The sequence below is a fragment of the Pyrgilauda ruficollis genome, unplaced genomic scaffold (genome assembly GCF_017590135.1).
Source record: "Pyrgilauda ruficollis isolate IOZ18807 unplaced genomic scaffold, ASM1759013v1 scaffold53, whole genome shotgun sequence".
Lineage (NCBI taxonomy): Eukaryota > Metazoa > Chordata > Aves > Passeriformes > Passeridae > Pyrgilauda > Pyrgilauda ruficollis.
Window position 1 is genome coordinate 1,529,779 of NW_024526933.1, and position 20,800 is coordinate 1,550,578.

Sequence of the window (20,800 nt, forward strand, 5' to 3'; positions counted from 1 at the left end):
AATAGTGGGAAAGCATGACAAAAACAAAGAGAGGACTGTTGTATACTGAGTTTAGTTAGCTGAATTCTTTTATCTAAGTAGTTTCGCTTAGCACAAGCAAAGTGCTGAAGTTTTAGGCCACAAGCTGCAAACTTTCACCTTGAAATGCTGAATGAGTCTTGTACTCTCGTTCAGCTACAATGAAAGGAGGCTCTGAGACCAGTGTAAATTAAAAGATTAAGAAGTCATGGCTACCATCAGAAGCTGCAACCCATCCAGATAAAGACAGCTACAGAGAAAGAATGTGATATGAACAACAAGACTCCAAAACAAAAATCACCATTGGATTAAGACATGCATGCAAGGTGTGTGAAGTGTGCAAAAAATAGGAGCATAGGTTGTAAGGGTATAAAATCTCAGGTATTTCTTTGTTCTAAGTCCCTCTGGTGAGGCACCTAGCTTGAGCTGTGTCTGTTGCAGTACCAAATTATTAATGTTTTTTCACCAGAAACTAGATGTCAGCTGTGGGAAGCCTAGGGTGAATAAACTTCTTCAAAACTTATACAGAGGCAACTAATCTTCCCTTACAACAAAACTTCATAACTGGAAATAGTAAAAGGCAATTTATTCTCACTCAAACACATATTTTGCTGTTTTAGAGATTTGAAGAATTAAGACTCCAAAAACAATTTCACTTTTTCCCATTTAAATGTGTGTGATTCTAATATGAAATTTCAAACAATAGCTTCAGCTACTGCAAGCAACACACCAAAGAGACACGCAGAGTTAGACTCCGTCCTGTGCCATTTTGTTTTCATGCATGCCACTACTTGCTGAATTACAGAATTGCCTACTACAGCTTTCCTCTAGACAATCCTTATGGCACTGTAGTTGAAAGAATGCTATCAGGATAAACTATTAAAAAATAAGAAAATTTACCTTAGTCAGTCTAAGGTAAAACTCCACAGAAAATTCAACACCACTTTAAAACCACAGCTAAAAACTCAAAAGCGCACTATTTAGGAGCTACATATAAATGTTAACAGAGTCATCATATGTATATGAAAGAAGAAAACCTTTTAGAAGTATTAGCAACAAAGGTTTAGAGATTTCAAAAGAACAGAGTATTACTGCATGATCAACAAATTTAATTTTCCTGGACTGGTAAAGAATGCAAGCTCTGCAACTGGGACTTTTGAATAAAGAGCTGGCAAATGCAGTTTGGTCACTGTGGTAAGAATGAACTGAGTTAACATCAAGAGGTGCAATTACAAGAGCTGCAATACCTACAACCATCCTTTACCCAAATCCTCTGCTAATACAGTCTAAAAATCACAGAACAGAAGCCAGCAGAAGAGAAAAAATACACCTTTAAGGTCAAAAGTATAGGTTTTGGTAGACAATGAAACAGGAGTCCATTTTCTCCATAAAAAGCAAAGCTTAAAAAGTTACCTCCTTACAGCTGTGCCATTTCCTAATAAATAGTTTGGATTCTAAAGGTCAAAGTATTGCATTATCTGGCAAAGTCCTCTCAGGAGGTTTGCTACAAATTGAAAATATCTCCAGAAATTTAGTAAAACCTGATTTGAAAAACTCAGTGAAAATTACATTTAAAAAAAAAAAAAAAAAAAAAAAAAAAGCTACCTTACAGAACTTTGTCCAGTCAAACATTAAAACATAATACCACAGAAAAATCTCTGACTACTGTAAAACTTCTTATATTGCAAGACAGAAGACTAGATGTGCTTTGAATCTTTCTAAAGACCCTTTTTTACAGATTCAATATGCTCAAGAAATAATACTAGCATAAAACAAAAATTGTGAAACTTAAGACTTTTTGTAGTCCAAACAGGCAAATACCCTAGCAATTAGATAAAACAGCCTGGACAGGTCCAAAGTAGGGTTATGAAGATGATCAGGCTACAGAATATCCAAAAGAAGGCTGTGAAGGTTATGAAAAAGTTGGTGAGCCTGCCTTATGAGAAAAGATTGTCCTCTTCCCTGGACCAGGCTTCATACAAGCCACATCACAGTACCCAGGTATTTGAAAAGCTACCATGACGAAGGCTCTCTTCGCAAGGAGCCCCATGAAAGTGAGTGGCTACAGTGGGGACAAGCTGCACAAGAAGAGATTTCATCTGTGTTTAGAATGTCTTTCTGGTGCTACCTTACATTGAAACAACCTTCTCAGGGTTAAACCCCCATCAAAGAAGGCTTTCAAAATGCAACTCTACAAGGTAGCAGATGAGGTCTTCAAGGCTGCCTTTCCTACGAAAGGCTGGAGCAGGCCATCCTTCCAACCCTGTTCTGTGATGATTCCAAGAACACTAGTTCAATACAGTGAATTCCATCATCTCAACTGTAATACCAGCAGAATCTGATTCTGCTGTTCAGATGGGTCTAGATGCTATTTTTTGGTGTTTAATTACTAATAGGTAGAATGAAGTTAGAGGTAGTTATGCCCAAAATCAGGGGGAAAAAATCACTAAGTCTAGAAACAAAGTCTTAAGTTTGGTATGTTTTTCTTTTTTTTTTTTCAAATTAAAAGTTTAGCAATTAGTTTAACAATTTAGTAATTTTATTCAATATTATTTCTTTTCTCCAAACAGAGGTGTACTCTTCCAACAATGCATCTGTTATTAGAAGCTATGCCAAACTGTGAGAGTACAAGGAAGCTGATCGTTCTCAATTGTCAAGTTGATAGCCCCCTGAATCTTCTATAAAATACAGAAGTTTTGAACCCTGTGTAACAAACCAACTTTGTATGGCCCCAATAAAGAGCTGACCCATTCCCTTCCAAAAAACCTCAAGATTTTTCTCGCAACATGCCACTTGCTTAACATTTGTCAGCTACATCATCACTTGTGCATTTACCCTAACTCAGAGGGTTCTCTGCGATTCAGAGGAGACTTGCTAAGACAGTACATTCAAAGGAGAAACACACAGTCAAGACCAAGTCTTGACTATCCACACTGGTTTAGCATCTTAAGCACTGTACTTTTATAGTCCTTACTTCCTAACAAGCCTAAGACAAACACATAAAATCCCAAACAGATGCTGTGTTTAAAGAAGAAAGTGTGTTTTTAAATATAGAAGAGAAATAACTCTTCTTAAAATAGATCTTAATGCCCCTTCACTAAGGGTACTGTAGTCAGCAGTCTTTTCTCCATTTTAAATCTGCAAGAAATTGAAATAAGGTGCACATGCCTGTTGTCTCTGCATGAGAAAAGAGATTTCTTAATACCAGGGTTGCAGAGAATAGTCAAAGACAAGCCACAGGGCCACTGTGTACCGCCAAGAATGGTGACACCTATAGGCAAGCAGGAGGTAAAGGATAGTCTTCACATACTACAATGGGAAGTTACTGAAAACCACCAGTTCTTGTTCAAGAACTTTTTCATCACAACTTGAGACTTTGCTGTTCACTGAGCAGACTCCTTCAACTTCTGTTGACAGCCACAGTAAATAAAGTAACATTTAAATAAAATAAGCTGTTATAGTCTGAGTACTGGTCTTAGGAGACTAAGTTACATAACTGCAGAGAAATCTCAAAAAGACTAGATTCATACAACTGCCCATAAAGACAGTGACAACTTGTTGATATCTTCCTCTACAAACGCGCTCATTATCCCGCACTTATTTAGCTTTGAAGACTCTCTGCTCCACAAACTGCTAAAAATGCATCAACTAACTGATGTTGGGAACAGTGTAAGACTGTAAGCCTAAGCAATAGAATTCGTAGCACTGCCAACAACTTGATGGAGCAACAACCTCAATTCAAAGGCCTTTTCCTAGGGCATTAAAACACACAGTACCATTACTGTGAGCTCAACAGGAGATTTTACTACACGAAGAAAATATCTTAATAACAGATTATGTGTTAGGCTTCATTGCTTCCTGCAGGAGAATGGGAACTTACAATTCAAGAGGGTGAAACCAGAATCTTCTGCGCAAAGATGCTCAATTTTGGAAACAATCCACCAGTTCTCAGATACTTTAGATACTGAATCCAGCAACCTGAAGCTCAATACCGAGTAAGTAGTAACACTCAGCTCACTAAGACTAGCAATCAGCTCCAAATGCAAGAAGCTCTAGCCCACGAAGCCTCCAGCTGCAAAGAGGACTGTGACAGACATTTTTAGTACAAAAGCCAACTGACTCCCTCTTTCCCCAAGCAGTATTACGCATCAAAACCTAGCAGCTGACCATTCCTGAACACTGGCTGAAGAGCTACCTCATTCAAAGGCTGGTTCACCAATGCAAGCTCAAGGCAAAGTAAGCACAGATCGCTGTAGACGTTAGAACTCTGAAGTCACTGAAAGGCCAGAAAACTCACAGGTACCGAGAAATCACGCGCCTGTAAACTTCAGACACTGAAGGATACTGCCCAGGATGACAAGCAATGAAAGGCAGCAACAGGGCTGATAAACCAGCATGAAAGCTGTAGATGCCGCAGCGTAGGAGTTGATGCTCTTGCATTTGTCTCTGGGGATAACGCTGAAGTTTTTATTTACATATTCCAAGGCCGCCTCGGCCGAGAGTGCTCGGCAGCATCGTGTCAGGACCTTGCCCACACGTCACTGCTTTCTCTGAGGGGACTTTGAGGTGCGTTCAGCACGACGACCCCACAGGAACCAGGATTTTTTAGCCCTGCTATGAGAGCGCTAACCCCGCCACGCCACGACTGCCGAGAGGTCGGTGAAGCGCGGAGCCCGCAGCCACCCCCGCCGCGCCGCGGGGCCCGCACCGGGCACCGCAGCGCCGGGAACCGCCTTCCCTCCTTCCCAAAACCGGCCGCCGGTCCCGCTCGCCCCCGCCTCGCCGGGGCGCTGCCCGCGTACCTGGCTGCCGCGGCGCCGCAGGGGAGGGCGCAGGGGAGCTCTCCAGCTGCTTGCGCTCCTTCTGGATCTCCCTCTTGCCGCCGCCCGCCCGGCCGCCGGGCACGGCTCGCCTGGCGACGGCCGCCGCCTCGTCGCGCTTCTTCCTCTGCTGCTGGCGGCGCTCGGCCTCGCGCAGGACGTCGAACGGGTCCGACTCGTCGTCCAGGAGCTGGTAGAAGCGATTGGCGACGGAGCACCCGAAGTTCTCCTGCATGACGGCACCCACCGGGCTGCCCACCAGCCCCGTCATCATCCGCGCGGCCACCTCGCCTCGCCTCGCCCGACCGCCCCCTGCCCGCGCACCGGCGGCCGCCGGCCCCCTCCCTCAAGGCCGCCGCTGCTTCGCGGGGCCGAAACACCGCGCACGCCGGACGAGAGCAGCGGCAGCCCGACCCACGCGTCGCCCCTGGGACGCGGCCCGCCGCAGCTTCGCACAGCCCCGGCCGGACCGCAGCAGCCAATGGAGCCCCACAGCGCACCCGCCACCGCCGTCCCCGCCGCCTATAAGCGCGGCCGAGCCCGCCCACCGCCTGCACGCGACACCGGAGAGTAACAGAGCAGCCAATCCCGGCGCCAGGCTCCGCCCCGCCCCGCGTGCCCAGCTGCGGCCAATTACCGTGCAAGGCCGGAGCTGTCAATCACAGCCGTTAACCAATGAGGTGCGCCGCTCTATTATTCATCAGGTGTGGGCCCCGCCGGCCCGGCAGCGCCGCCCGTGTGGGGCCGTTCTCCGGCAGCCGCGCCTCAGACGCGGTGCCACCGCAAACGGCGTTGCCACGGGTCTTTCGGTACAACATACATCCTCGAACAAGTGGCACCAACGAAAGAGGCGCTCGCTCACACTGGGAGTTCCCCCGGGTAGCTCTGCTGTAGGTGGCCGACACGCTTGGATGAGGTAGCCGGGTCCGAAACGCCCCCTTGTAGCGAGAAGAGCGGCGGGCCCGTCCGGCGGCACGCCCGCGGTGCGCTGCCGCAGCGCTGCGCGGGGCGTGCGGCACTCAGTGAACGCGGAGAGCCGCTCCCAACAGCCACAGCCAGCGTGGGGCTCCCCGGCCGCCACTGAGCCCCCGCGGTGACAGATCTCAGTGCAGCGCGCCTGTAGGGGCCTTTTCAGCTGCTCACAGTTCTGGACCCAGCTGCGAGTACTTTCGCTGACTCAAAATAAAAATGTCTCAATAAATATGGCCAAGAGTGACATGCCAGGAAACTCATCAAGGCATTTTTCCGCAGAGGACGGGCACCTGGGCGGGCGAAACATCAGTGCCTCTTTTAACAGCCACAGTAACAATAAAATCTTAGCCCTTCAGCCACAATTGCCCAAAGAACGGCAATTGCAGTCTTGATTTCTGTGATGAGGCTGTCTTTATTTCGATCGTTCATGCGAAACTAACACTTCCTCTATCATGATAACTTCACTGTATATACCACCTGCTTTTGAAATTAATTTTATCCTTATCACAGTAACTTGAAACAGTATCAGAATTCTTGCTATGTTTCAAAAGGCAGGATTAAAGACGGCCCTGTTCTCTCTTCATTCTGGGATGCTGATAAGTCTGTGGACACCACTGTAAAACACAATAAGGTGTACCCTCTACAGATTATTCCAAGCCTAGAACATAGTCGTTGCATCTTTCCTGGCTCTCATGTAGACCCACTTTTGCCGGGCATGCTCACTGCAGAATAAAACTAATTTAATTGGATTTAGTGCCTTTTCAAGTTTCAATTTAATTCAAGAGATCACAAACTGTTTTGCATGGAATCAATAACAGTAACTTCAGGCAATTATCTGCTTGCAAAGAGCTTTACAAAATCCTGGTAGTTGAGTCAAATCTCTCAGGCTCTGAAATGCTTCAAATTTAAAGCAGAAAAATATCAGTCAACAAAAGAAAAATATCATTATTTCTGCACAGTTCTTATGTTGTAAAATGTAGCTACCCAGAAGAAACTTGAAAGCTACATTGTTGTGTACTAATCTGGAGAAAGACATTAACGACATCACATTAGTACAGCATGTCAAAAATCTTGCCAAAGATTTGCAGATCTTTTTGGAGCCTTTTGGTATCAATTGCAGCATCTACACTAGATTTCCTCAGTACACGTTGTATCCAGAAAGTTTTTTAGAAATTTTAGAAATATTTTTATTTAAATATTCTACAAGTTTGAATCAAAGTTATGCTGCATATGAAAGATGACAGACTAACATCATTAGTCAGTGCCACCACTGACTGTAATGTCCTTACAACTTTAATAGGTACTTTGAAGGTCATAGTATCTCTGGAGAGGAATGAATATGAGAAATTCAGATATATTTCAGCAGTAAGATTAGAGATTTGGTGTTCCATGGGATTTGGCTTTTTTTTGGTGAACCTTCAAAAGAAGAAAAAAAAGTCTAACCGCTCAGAGAGATTCCACAATGACAGCCAAAACCAGTGTTTGCTATAAATATATCTTGTCTTTATCTGTACAATTCTCTTTTCTAAAATTAATGTAAAGATTTAGAAAAATCTTTAGTTTTCCGATACTCTGAGCTGTCAATCAAAACAAAATTTCTGTAAGAGATTCCAACCTCCAAACTGATTAAAAGTCTTCAATGACAAATGAGAGTAATTTGCAATCTCTTTTTTGCTTGCAGCTGTCAGGAAAATTAATCCAAAATGCCAGAGGTTTTTATGTCCAAAAAAGAGTCAGTGGAGTTCCATAGCTTTGTTCATGAATAAAAGGAGAGATCATGGGGCAATTCCCCATGGGATCTCTCAAATTGCTGGGGGATGTATCCTCCCTTTTATCCTAATTTCTTGGCCCCATTTCCTTCTCTCTTTCCCCATTGTCTTAGGTAATTGAGAGGTACAGACTTCCCAAATCGCCTAATACAGACCCTCTTCTAATGTGCATCCTCCCCCCCCCCCCCTGCNCCTAATGTGCCCCCCCCCCCCCCCCCCCTTCCCTTTTCTTTGTGTCTCTGTTATTTTTCTCTAACTCCAGGAATTTAGCGCGGCCTTGGGTGAGTAACCGTCTGTGTCAATTAGTGGAATTCCTCTGGAATTTGTGGTTCCTATTATTGCTTCTTTCACCTATCAGTATCTGGCTCTATCTACCAGCAGGCCCACAATTTGTTTGTAAAAACACCTCCCTCTCATTCCTTTCACAGCTTTTCACTATGTGCAATCAGTGTGTGATTGTCGAGTTACATACTTACACAAACAATAGAGACAGACAAGGAAAACCTGAATTTTACTGTCAAAGTGTAAGCAAGTGCTCTGCCTGGAATTTTAAGAAATAGCAATGGCTTCAGCATGATTACATACTTGCACGCAAAGCCTAAATCTCATAGTTGTAATACAGGGCATAGGTGCCTAACCTTTCTGACAACAGGTGACTCATGTTAAGTGAGGATGAGGGCTGCCTGCCTAAGTAGCTGTTCCATCCACATTCTCTCCTCAAGTGGATTTTTCACATGCACAGAACAGCAACCTACACAAGATTGCCTAGCAGGTGTAGATATGGAATATGGCATCTTTACCAAAACAGCCCTTGCTTATTTTTTTCTTTTTTTTTTTTTTTTTTTCAAGGTGCAAAAGTGCCTAATTACAAGAGACAGAATTGAGAATGGTGACTGGTGTTTCTCTGACCTTTGCAGCTAAATATCTAATCACCAGCAAGGGTCATCCTGTCCTTGACCTTTCATACTTTCTCATCCCTGGACATTTCATTTTCTAGTGCCCACATCTCTCCTGCCTGAGGGAGACACATCCTGAGCACATCACATGGCTCAAGGTGCCGTTAGTGGGCAGGGCACCAGAACAGGTAGAGAGGGTAACACTGTGTCACTTAGAGGATCTAGCTATCTGATACATTTTCCAGCAACACAATTCTACTGTGCAAAAGTGATTACATGAAGTCTTAAGCAAAAAAGAGAGCTGCATCACCAAAGATGGATGTGCCTATAAAGGAGTACACCTAATGCTGAGAGCTTTGTTTGTGAGCTGGACACTGTGTCCTGGCTGGCAGCAAATGGTTGGGGCCCATCAAATGAGCCAGGAACAGGCACTGACCTTCTACTAACAAAGGGCACCTTGGTGCTAGCTCGTAGGGGTGGGGGTGGCCAGTCACCTAGAGACTCTGCAGGACCCAATGAGCAAGGAGAGGACCTCAGCCAAAATATCACCACTGGACCAAGAGGCAAGTGCATGGGGCATGAAGGGTGGGCGCACAGACTGTCAGGGCGTAAAAGCCCAGGGATTCCTTAGAAACAGCACATGCTGCTACTGAGTCGCTGCATCATGATCAAAATACTTCAAGGAACCCAGCATCTGGGACACTGCTATGGGAAACATGGGTCAAGATGGCAAAGGAAGCTTCTGACAGTGTGAGTATGGTGCATGTAGGGATTCAAATGGGGCACCCATCAGGTCACTGGAGCCACCGACTGCAAAGGGGTCTCAGTCCCAGCAGTGAAAGTCTCACAGGTTGTGAATGTGATTCCTAGAGTGGAATCTGAATGCTCAGACAGGAAATCCAGAAACTTTAAAAATATAATAATAAATACTTGGATAAAAGATATTATTACCACTGCTAAGGTTTTACATAAGCCCATATTATAACAAAATAACAATAAAGTTACATCCAGTGTGATTGTTTGCTATTATCTACCTAAAGGCCGTAATCTAAAGTGCGTGCTTTAAAGAAGTAGAATACATCTTTTCATCTTTATTTGTCATGTTTTGTTCTGTTTCAGAGTTAGTTGTTTTTATCTCTGAAAGTTTACTATCCTCAAACTCCTTAATGGTCATTTCCATCTTGAGTCTAACAAGCTAGATACAACGCAGGTATATTTCCTGCTGTCTCTTGAATTTTTGCTCCCTATCCTTTTACAATTTCAGTCTTATATCATGTGTGATAAAAGGTATGCTTTGTTGTAATAAGCAGGATTTGATCTGACTATAGGTTGTATCACGTTTCATTATTTTGGTCCTTTAACTCTCATAGAGAACTTTTTCTTGTTTCTATACTAAAATATTAATGCTTTAATGCATTGAATTGGGTTTGCAAGGGCAAGCTTTGGAGGGGGAAGGGCTAGAGGGGTGGTTTCTGTGGAAGGCTGCTGGAAGCTTCCTCCATGTCCAGCCAATCCCTGGTGGCTCCAATACAGACGCGCCGCTGGCCAAGACTGGGCCAGGCAGAAATAGTGATAACTCTGCTGTGATAACAGATTTAAGATGAAATAAAACAAAGTTATTATGCAGATGTAATTGTGGTCAGAGTAGGGTGAGAACACGTGAGAGGAGCAACTCTGCAGACACCAAGGTCAGTGGAGAAGGAGGAGGAAGAGCTGCTCCAGGCACCAGAGTCTGTGAACCCAAGGGAGGCCCCAGGCTGGAGCAGCCTGTCCTTGGAGGACTGCACCTTGTAAAAGAGTTTTTAAGGGTTATTTTACTTTCTCACTATCCTGCTCTGATTTTGTCAGTAATAAATTCCGTTCATATCTCTAAGTTGAGGCTGTTTTGCCCATGATGGTATTTGGGAGTGATCTCTCACAGTCCTTATCTCAACCCATGAAGCTTTTGTTAAAATTTCTTTCCAGCTGCAGAGGGAAGTTATAGAGGCTTTGGAATCTAGCCACAGTCAAACCACAACACACATTAAGCTAGTAGCATAGCATCAAAATACTATGAAAAGGAAACATATGTAATATTGCTGAGACACTGCAGTTCAGATGATTACTTTAGAACATGTTTTACATAAGCTACTTTAATAGCACATCACAATAATTATGACTGTGTACTGAAAAGCAGTGTGTTTTAAGCCCTCAAGGCCAGACACATTTTATATGCACATTTTCTCTTCCAGTGGCAGGATCTGGAGAAACAGTTCACTTCTCTTTGGTTATGGCTATTACAACATGAAACACTATATTGCTCAGAACAGTTAAAATATCAGATGTGACATCAACTAACTTCTCCCTTCTCTTGTGCTGCCTCTGTTAACAAAATTCTATTAGTTGGCATTAGAAAAATAAGTTAATCTGCTGCCAGGCCCTTGAAAGTTATCACAAAACATAATGTGTACATTGGGGTAGCATAGGCTAAAAATGGAGATATTCAGTTGCGCACGCTCACAATGTACTGCACCATTCCCAATATCTACAGTTCTGTACACCAGCTCGCAATGTTAATTCCATCCATCACTGGAGTTCTTCGGCAGCTACATGTACTACCTGAAGCATTAGGCATGTAGTTTTGGAAAGTTATGAAGAGTATTTGCAGTTTGGTTTTGGGGTGCAATTATTTTAACATTAATAATTTCCTCCCTTTTTAAAAATTTTAAAGTAGATTTTAACATTTTTCTGTATTACTGTTCCACTACAACATCATTATATGACCAGAACTATTTACTGCTGGCTATTTTCAGAGCCAAAAGTTTTTAAGGGGGTCAGATCCAAGCATGTGGAAAACTATTTGCTCATTTTGGAAACAAACGATACAAGCTGCAACATTTTCTTTCTGGCCTGATAAGTGTTATAAATGAGAAGCTTGACTAGGCCAATATCCAAGCAGCAATCAATTTATTAATTAATATGGTAAATTATGAGCAATACAGCGCTGGATACAGCAGGGGAAATTTTCCCTGCAACTGCACGCCGATAGTTGGGGCTTAGTTGGTATTTATAGGGGTACTCATAAGCTTTCTCAGCAGCTCCTATTCCCACACAGATACACACGTTGCCTGTATGTACCCGACATGAAACACAGCTTTGTATTTCACATAAGGCCTGACCTGGCATAGTAATGGTAGGACTTCAACATGTAACACTGACTTGAGAAGCTGGGATAGCATAACAATGGACAAAAATTTCCTAAGCAAACATTTGAGGATTTTTAGTTAGTTTAAAAGAGCAGTTGAAGCAAACTCAACTATAATTCAGAATGAAAGGGCTGCTGATCTCGGGATGGATAAGGAATGCTGCAGCCCCGTATTACAGCCTCTGCATTGGAAGAACTGATAGGCTTTTCCCATTATCCAAAAGGGCATTACTTAGCAGTCATATGCTGCAAACCTGCTCTTCCCTGGACTTTCTTGTTCCTTTCAGTCATGATGTTTGCCAACACTCTTATAAGGCAGCAGTCAGCAGCATATGAACTGCGAACAAAATAGACCTGGGGAAAAAAACCTCATCATTTTTACAGCTCCGTGGCTTCTCTGTGCTCCTGATACTGGCCTCAAAATTTAGTTACTAATGTAATAAATGCAAGTTATGTTCTCACACTGGAGCAGCCTCATGTTGAGGGGAAACTTCTTATGTTTTAGTTCTCTACCGCACTCAATGTAAAGAAGTTGTTACGTTGAGGTGAAGCTTCTCATGTCTCAGTTTAGGGCCACTGCTCCTCATCCTGTCGCTGGGTACCACTGAATAAAGTCGGGCACCATCCTCTTAAAATACCACCTGCCTTAAGAACCTCCTAAAATTCCCTAGTCGAGGGCCGTGACAACGTCTCCTGTACACTTCTCACAGCCCCGGGACCGGTGCATGTAGCTGTACAGCTACGAGTGCCCTATTGCCACGGTCACCGCTGCTGGACGGGGCGTCTCCCCGGGCGGCCCCGCCAGCGCCATAACGGCCGGGTCGGCCCGACCCCGCCCGCCCTAAGATCCCCGCGGAGGCAGCTCACTGGAGTACCCTCCCAGCCCGTAGGTTCGCTCCCAGGAGTGTCCGCCGCTGAGGGCAGGGCTCCAGCAGGGGAAACGAAAGAGTTTTCCCCCGCCCCAGGGAAGGGAAGCCACCACCCGCGGTCCCACCGCCAGGCGACCCCTTTAAGCCGCCGGGCGCGCCAACTCCGCTGCGCCGCCACGGGATTGGCCCGCGCAGCCCGCCCACAGCCGCAGCGCGCCAAACCGGCCCGGGCGTGCCATCCCTGCCTCCCCCCGCCCCCGCCTCGGCAAGCCAATCAGCGCCTCCGGCGGGGCCGTGAGCCCGGTTTCTGCCCAATAGAATGGCAGCAGCCGCAGGGCCTCGCCCTCAGGCCCCGCCCCTAGAGGCGCGGCCGCCGACTTTCCCGCCCAGCGGTTGGCCGGCGGGAACAGACTCCCCGTGACACTCGCGCCGGGCCGGGTGATTGGCTGCGCTCGGGCGCGAAACGTAACGCGGGAAAACCTGGGGCTCGGCCCGGGCTGCGAGCGCGGAGGTATCGCGGCGGCGGCGGCGGCTCCTCCTCGGGCATCGCCGGGACCGGGGCTGCCAGCGGGGCCGGCGTCGCTTCGGAAAGGTGCGGGGACGCTGTGACTGCTTCGCTCCGGCCGCTGCCATGGCCGGGAGCCGCCGCTGACTTGGCGGATCCGCTCGGGGGTGGCGGTGGAGGCGGCGGGGTGCGGAAGGCAAGCCACCGAGACCATAGGGAGCCGCCGTCCTCTGTGATGAGCGGCTGAGGCGAGCCCGGGCGGCGACAGGTGGCGACGGTCGCGGGACCTCCGTGGAGCTGCACGGCCCATTCCGGGACACGGGCGCGGACTGCGGGGCCGTGCCGTCGCGGAGCGCCCTCCTTTCACTCTCTTTCTGCGCTCCCTTCGCCGCTGCCCGCGAGGGTTCGGCGATGGCGGAGCGGCTCCCGCCGGGCCCCCCTCCGGTGATTTTTTGCCAGGACTCTCCGAAGCGCGTCCTGGTCTCCGTTATCAAAACCACCCCGATCAAGCCCTCCTCGGGGGGGAGCGGGAGCGAGGAGCCGATGCCCGTCCCGCCCGTCCCCACCAGCCCCGGCTTCAGCGACTTCATGGTCTACCCCTGGCGCTGGGGCGAGAACGCGCACAACGTGACCCTCAGCCCCGGCGGCGGAGACAGCACCGCCGGCCCGTCAGCCCTCCCGCCGCCCCGCGGGGGAGCGGGCAGAGTCCCCGGCGGGGACGAGGAGAAGGAGGGAAGCCCGGGGAGCGGCGGGCGGCACCGGCACCTGAAGGTGAGGGCGCGGCGGGCGGGGGCGGGCGGGCCGCGCGCTTACAGGGTGACTCCGCGGCGCGCGCCCCTCCCGCGCTTCCGCCCGGGCATTTAAAGTGAAGTCACTTCCGGCAACGGCGCGCGCGCCGCGGGGAAGAGCGGGGTACGGAGTGGATGCTCATCCTCCTTCCTTTAAAAAATAAAAAAATAAACGACCCTCGCCATCGAAAAAGCTCTTATCCTCTCTCTCCTCGCATCTGGAGCGCTTTGTCCCGTTCTGGGCTCCTCAGTACAAGAGAGACATGGAGCTCCTGGCGTGGGTTCAGTGTAGGACAACAAAGATTATTCAGGGACCTGAGCAGTTATTTTATGAGGAAAGGCTGAGGGAGCTGGACCTGTTCAGCCTCAAGAAGAGACGACTGAGCTGACTTTATTAATGGATATGAGTATCTTACAAGAGTGCCAAGAAGATGGAGCTAGGATCTGCTTGTGACAAGCTGTAGGAAAAAAAGGCAGTAGGCAAAAACTGCTACACAGGAAATTCCACCTCAATATGAGGAGGAATTTCTTTATGTGTTGGTGACCAAGCATTGGCACAGGTTGCCCAGAGAGGTTTTGGAGTCTCTGTCCCTGGAGATACTTGAGAACTGCCTAGACACAGTCCTGTGCCATGTGCTCCAGAGTGACTGAGCAGGGAGGTTGGAGCAGATGGAGCACTGTGGTCCCTTTCAACCTGACCTATTCTGTGATCCTGTTGTCAGTTTCTCCCCGAGCCTGTCATCTCCCCTCCTGCCTCGGGTCTTTAGGAATGGGCTGGGCACAGTCTGGTGTGGCTCTGTGCTGTCACAGCACCATCCTTGGTCATGCCATTGCTACATGGGGATGCTGTGCCAGTTGGCCAAACTGCACCGGAGAGTAAGTGCCTCGGTTTAGTTGCCTCTTTATTTACACCCAGGATGGAATAAGACGTGGCCGTCCCAGAGCAGACACCGTCCGAGACCTGATCAGTGAAGGAGAGCACTCTTCCAGCAGGATACGCTGCAATATTTGCAACAGAGTCTTTCCACGAGAGAAGTCACTGCAAGCCCATAAACGAACTCACACCGGTGAGTAAAAGGAAGGTGTGAATAACTTGGGGAGAGCCACTTAGGAAGCATGAATGAAGGAATTAAATCCCCTCAAACAAACATAAAGGAACCCCAAAGAACTTGACCTGTTATGATAATATTGTAAATCCTAAATTAACCATACTTTGCTCCCAGTGCTTGTAAGTCAGTCAAAGTCTTTGTAGCCATATTTGTCACGGGGAAGTGTAGCAGCAATTTGGACTGTAATAGTGTAGTCAAATGTGTAAACATTTTATCTGTCGATGTCACAGACGCACTTTGAAGAAGAAAGAGAACTAGTCTTGGGCTTGGTCCTCTGCACTTGAGCTTGGTAGCACTTTGTATTCTGATTGCCTCTTCTTTGTGATTTGTTTTCTCCTTGCTGATGTATTTTTCACATCACAACTGAAGTTCTGCTCTAAGAGGTTACAGTAACTTAAAAAGTGGCTGGCAACTTCAGGATTGTCACATCCTAGGAAGTGTGCTTAAATATTGAGAGAAGAGTCCACATGCTTAAAATCACCACCCAGTTGTTTTTCCCACCACCTAGAATTAATTTTCTGGGGTGGAGGAAGTCATGCTAATTTACTGAACTGTATTTAGAAAGTGATTTGCAGTTAGGTTAAAATGTATGATGAACTTGCTCAATACTCAGCTGAGCTTAAACTCAAGATGCTGTTTGGGTTTTTTTTAAACCAAGCAAATATATTTTGTTTCTTCAACAGAACACTGTGTTTGCCATAAAATATGAACAAATGTAGCTCACAATAGAGACACAAACACCAGCACTCCCACAAACCAACCAAACAAAATCCCAAAAAAGCCTTGGCTCTCACCATCTCCTTCTGGCTCAGGTCACTATGACTAATCTAGATAATGATATTAAACAGCAGCATTCCTCATTTTTTGGTAAAAATATGTTATTTCACTTGGTCCTACAATGTGTTGAACTTGTAAGAACTATTTAACTGAGTAGAGCTTTCCCTGTCATTCCTCTGAATTAGTGAGCCAGACTCACCCTCATTTTGTTGCCTTCCTGAGGGCAATGGCATGGCATACCTTTGTGTAGTGTGTGCAGTCAGATCCACTTGAGGAAGGAGACACCTCCTACCTTTGTTCTTCTGGTTGCAGTGTGCATGGAGAACCCTTCCTTGATGACTGATTTAAGAAAACTTAAATCTGGAATAAGTTTCTCATGCAGCCTCCATCATTATAACTTTTTTTAAACATGAGATATTTCTGCTAATGAGATATTTCTATAATCTTGTACTAATGTTGACCTCAGATATTTTACCCTAGTTCAGGCTATGGTAAGGATAAAATTTTTCTGGTTACAACCTGAATTACATTACTTGTCCAATTACTTGTCCATATTTCTTGCTCTGCACAGTTTCACAAGACTTATGGAGTGCTATCTAAGAGTCTTAAATCAGAAAATATGACAAGGAAAAGTACAATTTTTTTTCTCTTTGGAAATAAGTATATTGTTCAGTAGCATAGAGCATGCACTTCTAAGTACTCCTGGATTTTTTAAGTATATGCAAGTTTCTCAGTGGGTAAAAGGAGAGCTTGCTTGCGCCAGGTTGAAGCCAGGGACTGCCACTGGGTACTATGGTGCTTCTAGTCATCTTTCACAAATCTCTTCTGTTACTACTTTCAGGTGAAAGGCCTTATTTATGTGACTACCCAGATTGTGGGAAAGCCTTTGTACAGAGTGGGCAGCTCAAAACTCACCAGCGTCTCCACACAGGAGAGAAGCCTTTTGTCTGCTCAGAGAATGGTAAGTCATCAGAGAACGATTTGGAGCTTTCTGGGGTCAGACTAATATTGGAAATGTATGCATGTTCACACGGCAAAAGCTTTGGAGTTAAAATTTGGTGGAACTTTTAGGGAAGGGAAGAGCCTTTCAGAATCTGCCTAATTCTGCAAGTATGTATCTAAGGATTGCATACATTCTCTGTCAGTGGATACTAATGTATAAAATAATGGGGCACATTATGAACCTAGAGCCTTTGGTTTTCAACAAAACCTAGGGTTTTGGAAATGGGGAAGGGTGGATTCAGTGGCATTTCTGTTCCACAGATGCTACACTTTCTTTGGTTGGCTGCTTTCTATAACACATTCTTCATTGTCACTCTGTGGTTTTTTAAGGCTGTTTAAGCAGGTTCACACATGCAAACCGTCATTGTCCCAAACATCCCTATGCCCGACTGAAGAGGGAAGAGCTCACGGACAGGCTGAGTAAGAAGGAGACGGCTGACAATAAAGCTGTGGCCGAGTGGCTAGCAAAGTAAGTTTCCTCATGGTGCCATCTTTCTCAAAATACTTAAAGAGTGGTCTGACACAGCATTTACTCTTTGGGATAGTTACACCCCAAGAAAGCAAAACTATGTTCTTCCAGTACACATCAGCACAGCCTTGCCTCTCCTTGAAGAATTATGAACTCCTGGTCAAGACAAAGTTCCTTATGAGACTTTTTTCTTACTGGTTTGTTTTGTTTTTGCTCTCTGCTTAAATACTTTTTTTGCTTGATCAACACCTGCTAATACTTTAATACCTAGTGCTACAGTTTCGCTGAATGTGCATTTGTGTGAGGGGTACAGTATGCCTAGGAAGAAATGCCTGCTGAGAACACCACGGAGACAAGAAGTCTGTCACAGATGTTCACTTGGGCATTTTACACTTAAAATACTGAATAAAGAAGGTTTCTGACAGCTTAAATACTACCATATAAGGGCTGAAAGGTAAAGCCAAGTGCAATGCCCAGCTGGATGCAAGCTAGTTCTTGGGAGGTTTTTGCCCATTTTGAATTGTTGGTGTGCGAGTCAACTGTGTGTATTTTACAAGTATTCCTCACGTTTGATGTTATAGGTACTGGGAGACAAGAGAGCAGCGTGCTCCTGCTTTGAAGACCAAAGCAATCCAGAAAACAGATCAGGAACAGCAGGACCCAATGGAGTATCTTCAGTCTGATGAAGAGGATGATGAAGAGAAAAACAGCGCTCATTCAGCTGCCCGCCACCGTCGCCTCCAGGAGCAGCGTGAGCGCATGCATGGCGCGCTGGCGCTCATTGAGCTGGCAAACTTAGCAGTGGCACCCCTGCGACAGTAAATAGGAGGAGTAGTCTCTGCCCATAAAAAATGTACTTTCTGGTGTTACTTAACCAGTTAGATCCCAAGCATAAGCTAAGCACCTTATTTGCTTATAATAGGCTGCTATTCTGTAGAATTTATGAAGAATGTTGTTGCCCCATAACATGGGGTGAGAGAATTGCACTTTTGGTAGGGTAGAAGACAGATGTAAAATTTCTAAGTATTTTGTAAATATGGGACTGCATAAGGCAGGGTTGACAAATTTATGTGTCATGGGAAGCTAGATTTTGCAAGGTTAACTCATTTATCTGAAGCAGATTTCACAGGAAACACTTCCTGAAAAAAGTGTCCGCGATTAGCAGGATGGTACATGTGGCCAAAGAGGGCTGACAAAAAAGTATTTATCTGACTATCTAGCAAAGTGATGAGTCTGGGGATATTGTTAAACAGCAATGAAACCATGTTTTTCATATCAGTATATCTTTACCTAGCATCTCCAAGGCAAAGGGCAGAGGTTAGTTATTTCAGCTTGTACAGGGAAAGAAAATGCTTCATGCAGGGAATATCTTCACTGTGACTGCTCAAGGTATGAGGCTTGACTTTGCTGCTTCACATTTTTTTGATTTGATTTCAGCAGAATCTTTTGGTAGCACTTGTTATTCCTAACATGTGTAGTTGGGAAGTTTTGCACATTGTTTTATGTGAAAATGATTAGTCTTGCAAAGTCTAGAAAAAGGTAAAGAACTGGTAATATTTTTTCAGGTTTTTGGGCCCTGTAGTGATTTGGCACTCGATTTTGTTAATAAAGGGGTTATTTACAGGGTGGTATGAATTTGTAGTAAACTATTCTAGGTCTTCTATTAGCAAACACTAAGTTTTAAAGTATTGCTTTTATAATGATTAGCAAATAGAAGCCTCCATACTTACTGTGCATAAAGCCACCTTACTGCTTTACTCCAGCATAACGTGCCGATTTTTTGTTCACTAACCATAGCACAGCTATAAAATAAACACTGCGGAAAAGTATTCACTATACAATTAGAAAATAGGCTTCCAGAGGTAGTTACAAGTGTGTTAACAGTGTGATTTCATATATTTCCCAAATAAATGAAGTTGCAGAATGCTGCCTAGTACTCAGATGCTGATATAAAATGTTTAACAGGGTATCTTGTCACTTTGTGAATGTTGTGTACTTTCAGTAGCATTGTCTCTTGGTGATCTTTTTTTTGCTTTGAAGGCAGCCAGAGATTCCTAATATCCTAACAAAACTTTGTTTCAGATTGGAATTTTTGTGCGTTGTTTTGTTGTTGGTTGTTGTTGTTAAGCTACTGCTTAAGGGGATATTAATAATGTGTATTTACTGACCTGCTTGCTTTAACTTCTTCCTCTCGTTAGAAGTCAGGAAATTCAGACGAGAAGGGAAAGCCTCTTTCCCTCTCACTTGAACTGAAAAAGAAGAAAACATTTTGTCAATCACTTGATGTAGGCTGACCAGATTGCATACAGCTGTTCCAGAAAAGTAGAGGGGTTTTACATCAGAAACTGCAGCTGTTGAAGTATGTTCTCTGATAACCTTTTGTGGTTGAAAATCTCATTAACCCAAGTTGTTTAAATCCTGTGTTGATGCACTTAACTAAAAAGTAATTGAATAATTTAAAAGAAGAAAATGTCTTTCATTGATTGTAAATAATTTTGCACCAGTGATACGGTTTAACTTCTGCTTCAGCTTCTGAAAAAAATAGTAGACACTAGTCATACAAGGTTTCTTTGCCTACATAAAACTGGTAATTCATTAATGTATGTAGGTTTTGGGTTTCTAAAAGATATTAAGTGCTTCTGACTGTTCATCTGGCTTCATGTGAATAGTCTGATCCCAAAATGAGCCCTGAACGTACATCTGTTGTAATTCTGAATCATAACTCAGAATTCCTCCTGAGTGAGTAGTATTTCACGGGGCAGAAGACTGTAATTACCAGCCACTTACAGACTGGACTATTACTTCATCAGGATTGGTTGTGGGTTTTTTGGTGGGTGTTTTTTGTTGTTGGGTTTGAGGTTTTTAAATTTCTCTTTTCAGTCAGCCAGAATATTTCCTCAGGTCTTTGAAGTATGACAAGTACACTGGATTGTACTTTGCCATAGACAAATTCAGACAGCTGAAGCAGTTTTGGATCATGACAAGATGAAGATGGGATGTGGAAGACTGCTTTTTGTTTTATTAAGTGATTACATACAAGAAATTGTTTGGTGCTTTGAAAGATTTAAGTTGTAGTTTGGCATGAGTTAAAAGCAGAAGAGTTGATGTGCTGTCATTCTAATAGATGCTTTGAATAAAAACTTGATTTAATTTTCAGGTTTAATGTGTGCTGTTTGGTAATTACTAAATACTCGGCCTCTTCCTTGTTTCTGACAGCCCGACTTGTTGCAGAGAAGGTTTAAGGTGTTTATTTTCCCTGTCCCTTGAAATTTGACACAAGTTAAACCACCCGAGGCAAATAGTTTTTTTACAGTTTCAGGAACTCGTGAGAATCCGTCCCTCCGTGCGAAGCCCAGGCCGAGCTCTGGGGGTGCTAAGGGCTGGCCGCAGCAGTGTCCCTGCCGTCTGTCCCCGCGGGGCTCGCGCCTCTCCCTTCCGCGGGCGGGCCCCAGAGGCCCCGCTTTGCCACCGGCCTGCTTTGACAGCACGGCCGGGCGCTCTGGGGACCGGCAGCTGCGGAGGCGGCACGCCGGACGCCCCGCGCGGTGCCTGCCCCGCCGCCGAGCCCGCAGGCCGCTCTGGCGGGGCGCCCGGCCCCGGCGGCGGCAGCGCCCCCGGCAGG

The 20,800-nt window shown here is 45.5% G+C and overlaps 2 protein-coding genes across 4 annotated transcripts in view; one reads left to right on the forward strand and one right to left on the reverse strand.

Moving 5' to 3' along the window:
* Nucleotides 1-5,371, reverse strand: part of HABP4 (hyaluronan binding protein 4) — a 30,186-nt gene extending 24,815 nt beyond the window's left edge. For 2 of the 3 annotated variants that reach the window (XM_041480714.1, XM_041480713.1), the window contains exon 1: nucleotides 4,821-5,238. In XM_041480714.1, the coding sequence (XP_041336648.1) occupies nucleotides 4,821-5,112 (292 nt within the window). In that variant the 5' untranslated portion in view covers nucleotides 5,113-5,238. Of the gene's footprint in view, nucleotides 1-4,820; nucleotides 5,239-5,338 lie in introns of those variants that run through there. The other variant, XM_041480715.1, reaches the window with a different exon arrangement.
* Nucleotides 5,372-13,444: 8,073 nt separating this feature from the next.
* ZNF367 (zinc finger protein 367) lies at nucleotides 13,445-20,323 on the forward strand. The gene is made up of 5 exons (XM_041480785.1): nucleotides 13,445-13,804; nucleotides 14,738-14,888; nucleotides 16,549-16,668; nucleotides 17,040-17,178; nucleotides 17,760-20,323. Exons 1-5 carry the CDS (start codon nucleotides 13,445-13,447, stop codon nucleotides 17,998-18,000), a joined length of 1,011 nt encoding a protein of 336 aa, XP_041336719.1. The 3' UTR covers nucleotides 18,001-20,323.
* Nucleotides 20,324-20,800: the final 477 nt, after the last annotated feature.

Bases quoted from the DNA above. Each gene is read 5' to 3' on its own strand.
- ZNF367 (XM_041480785.1), top strand. From the start codon at position 13,445: ATGGCGGAGCGGCTCCCGCCGGGCCCCCCTCCGGTGATTTTTTGCCAG. The intron at 14,889-16,548 runs GTGAGTAAAAGG...TACTACTTTCAG, and splicing joins CCATAAACGAACTCACACCG to GTGAAAGGCCTTATTTATGT. The intron at 16,669-17,039 runs GTAAGTCATCAG...TGGTTTTTTAAG, and splicing joins TTTTGTCTGCTCAGAGAATG to GCTGTTTAAGCAGGTTCACA.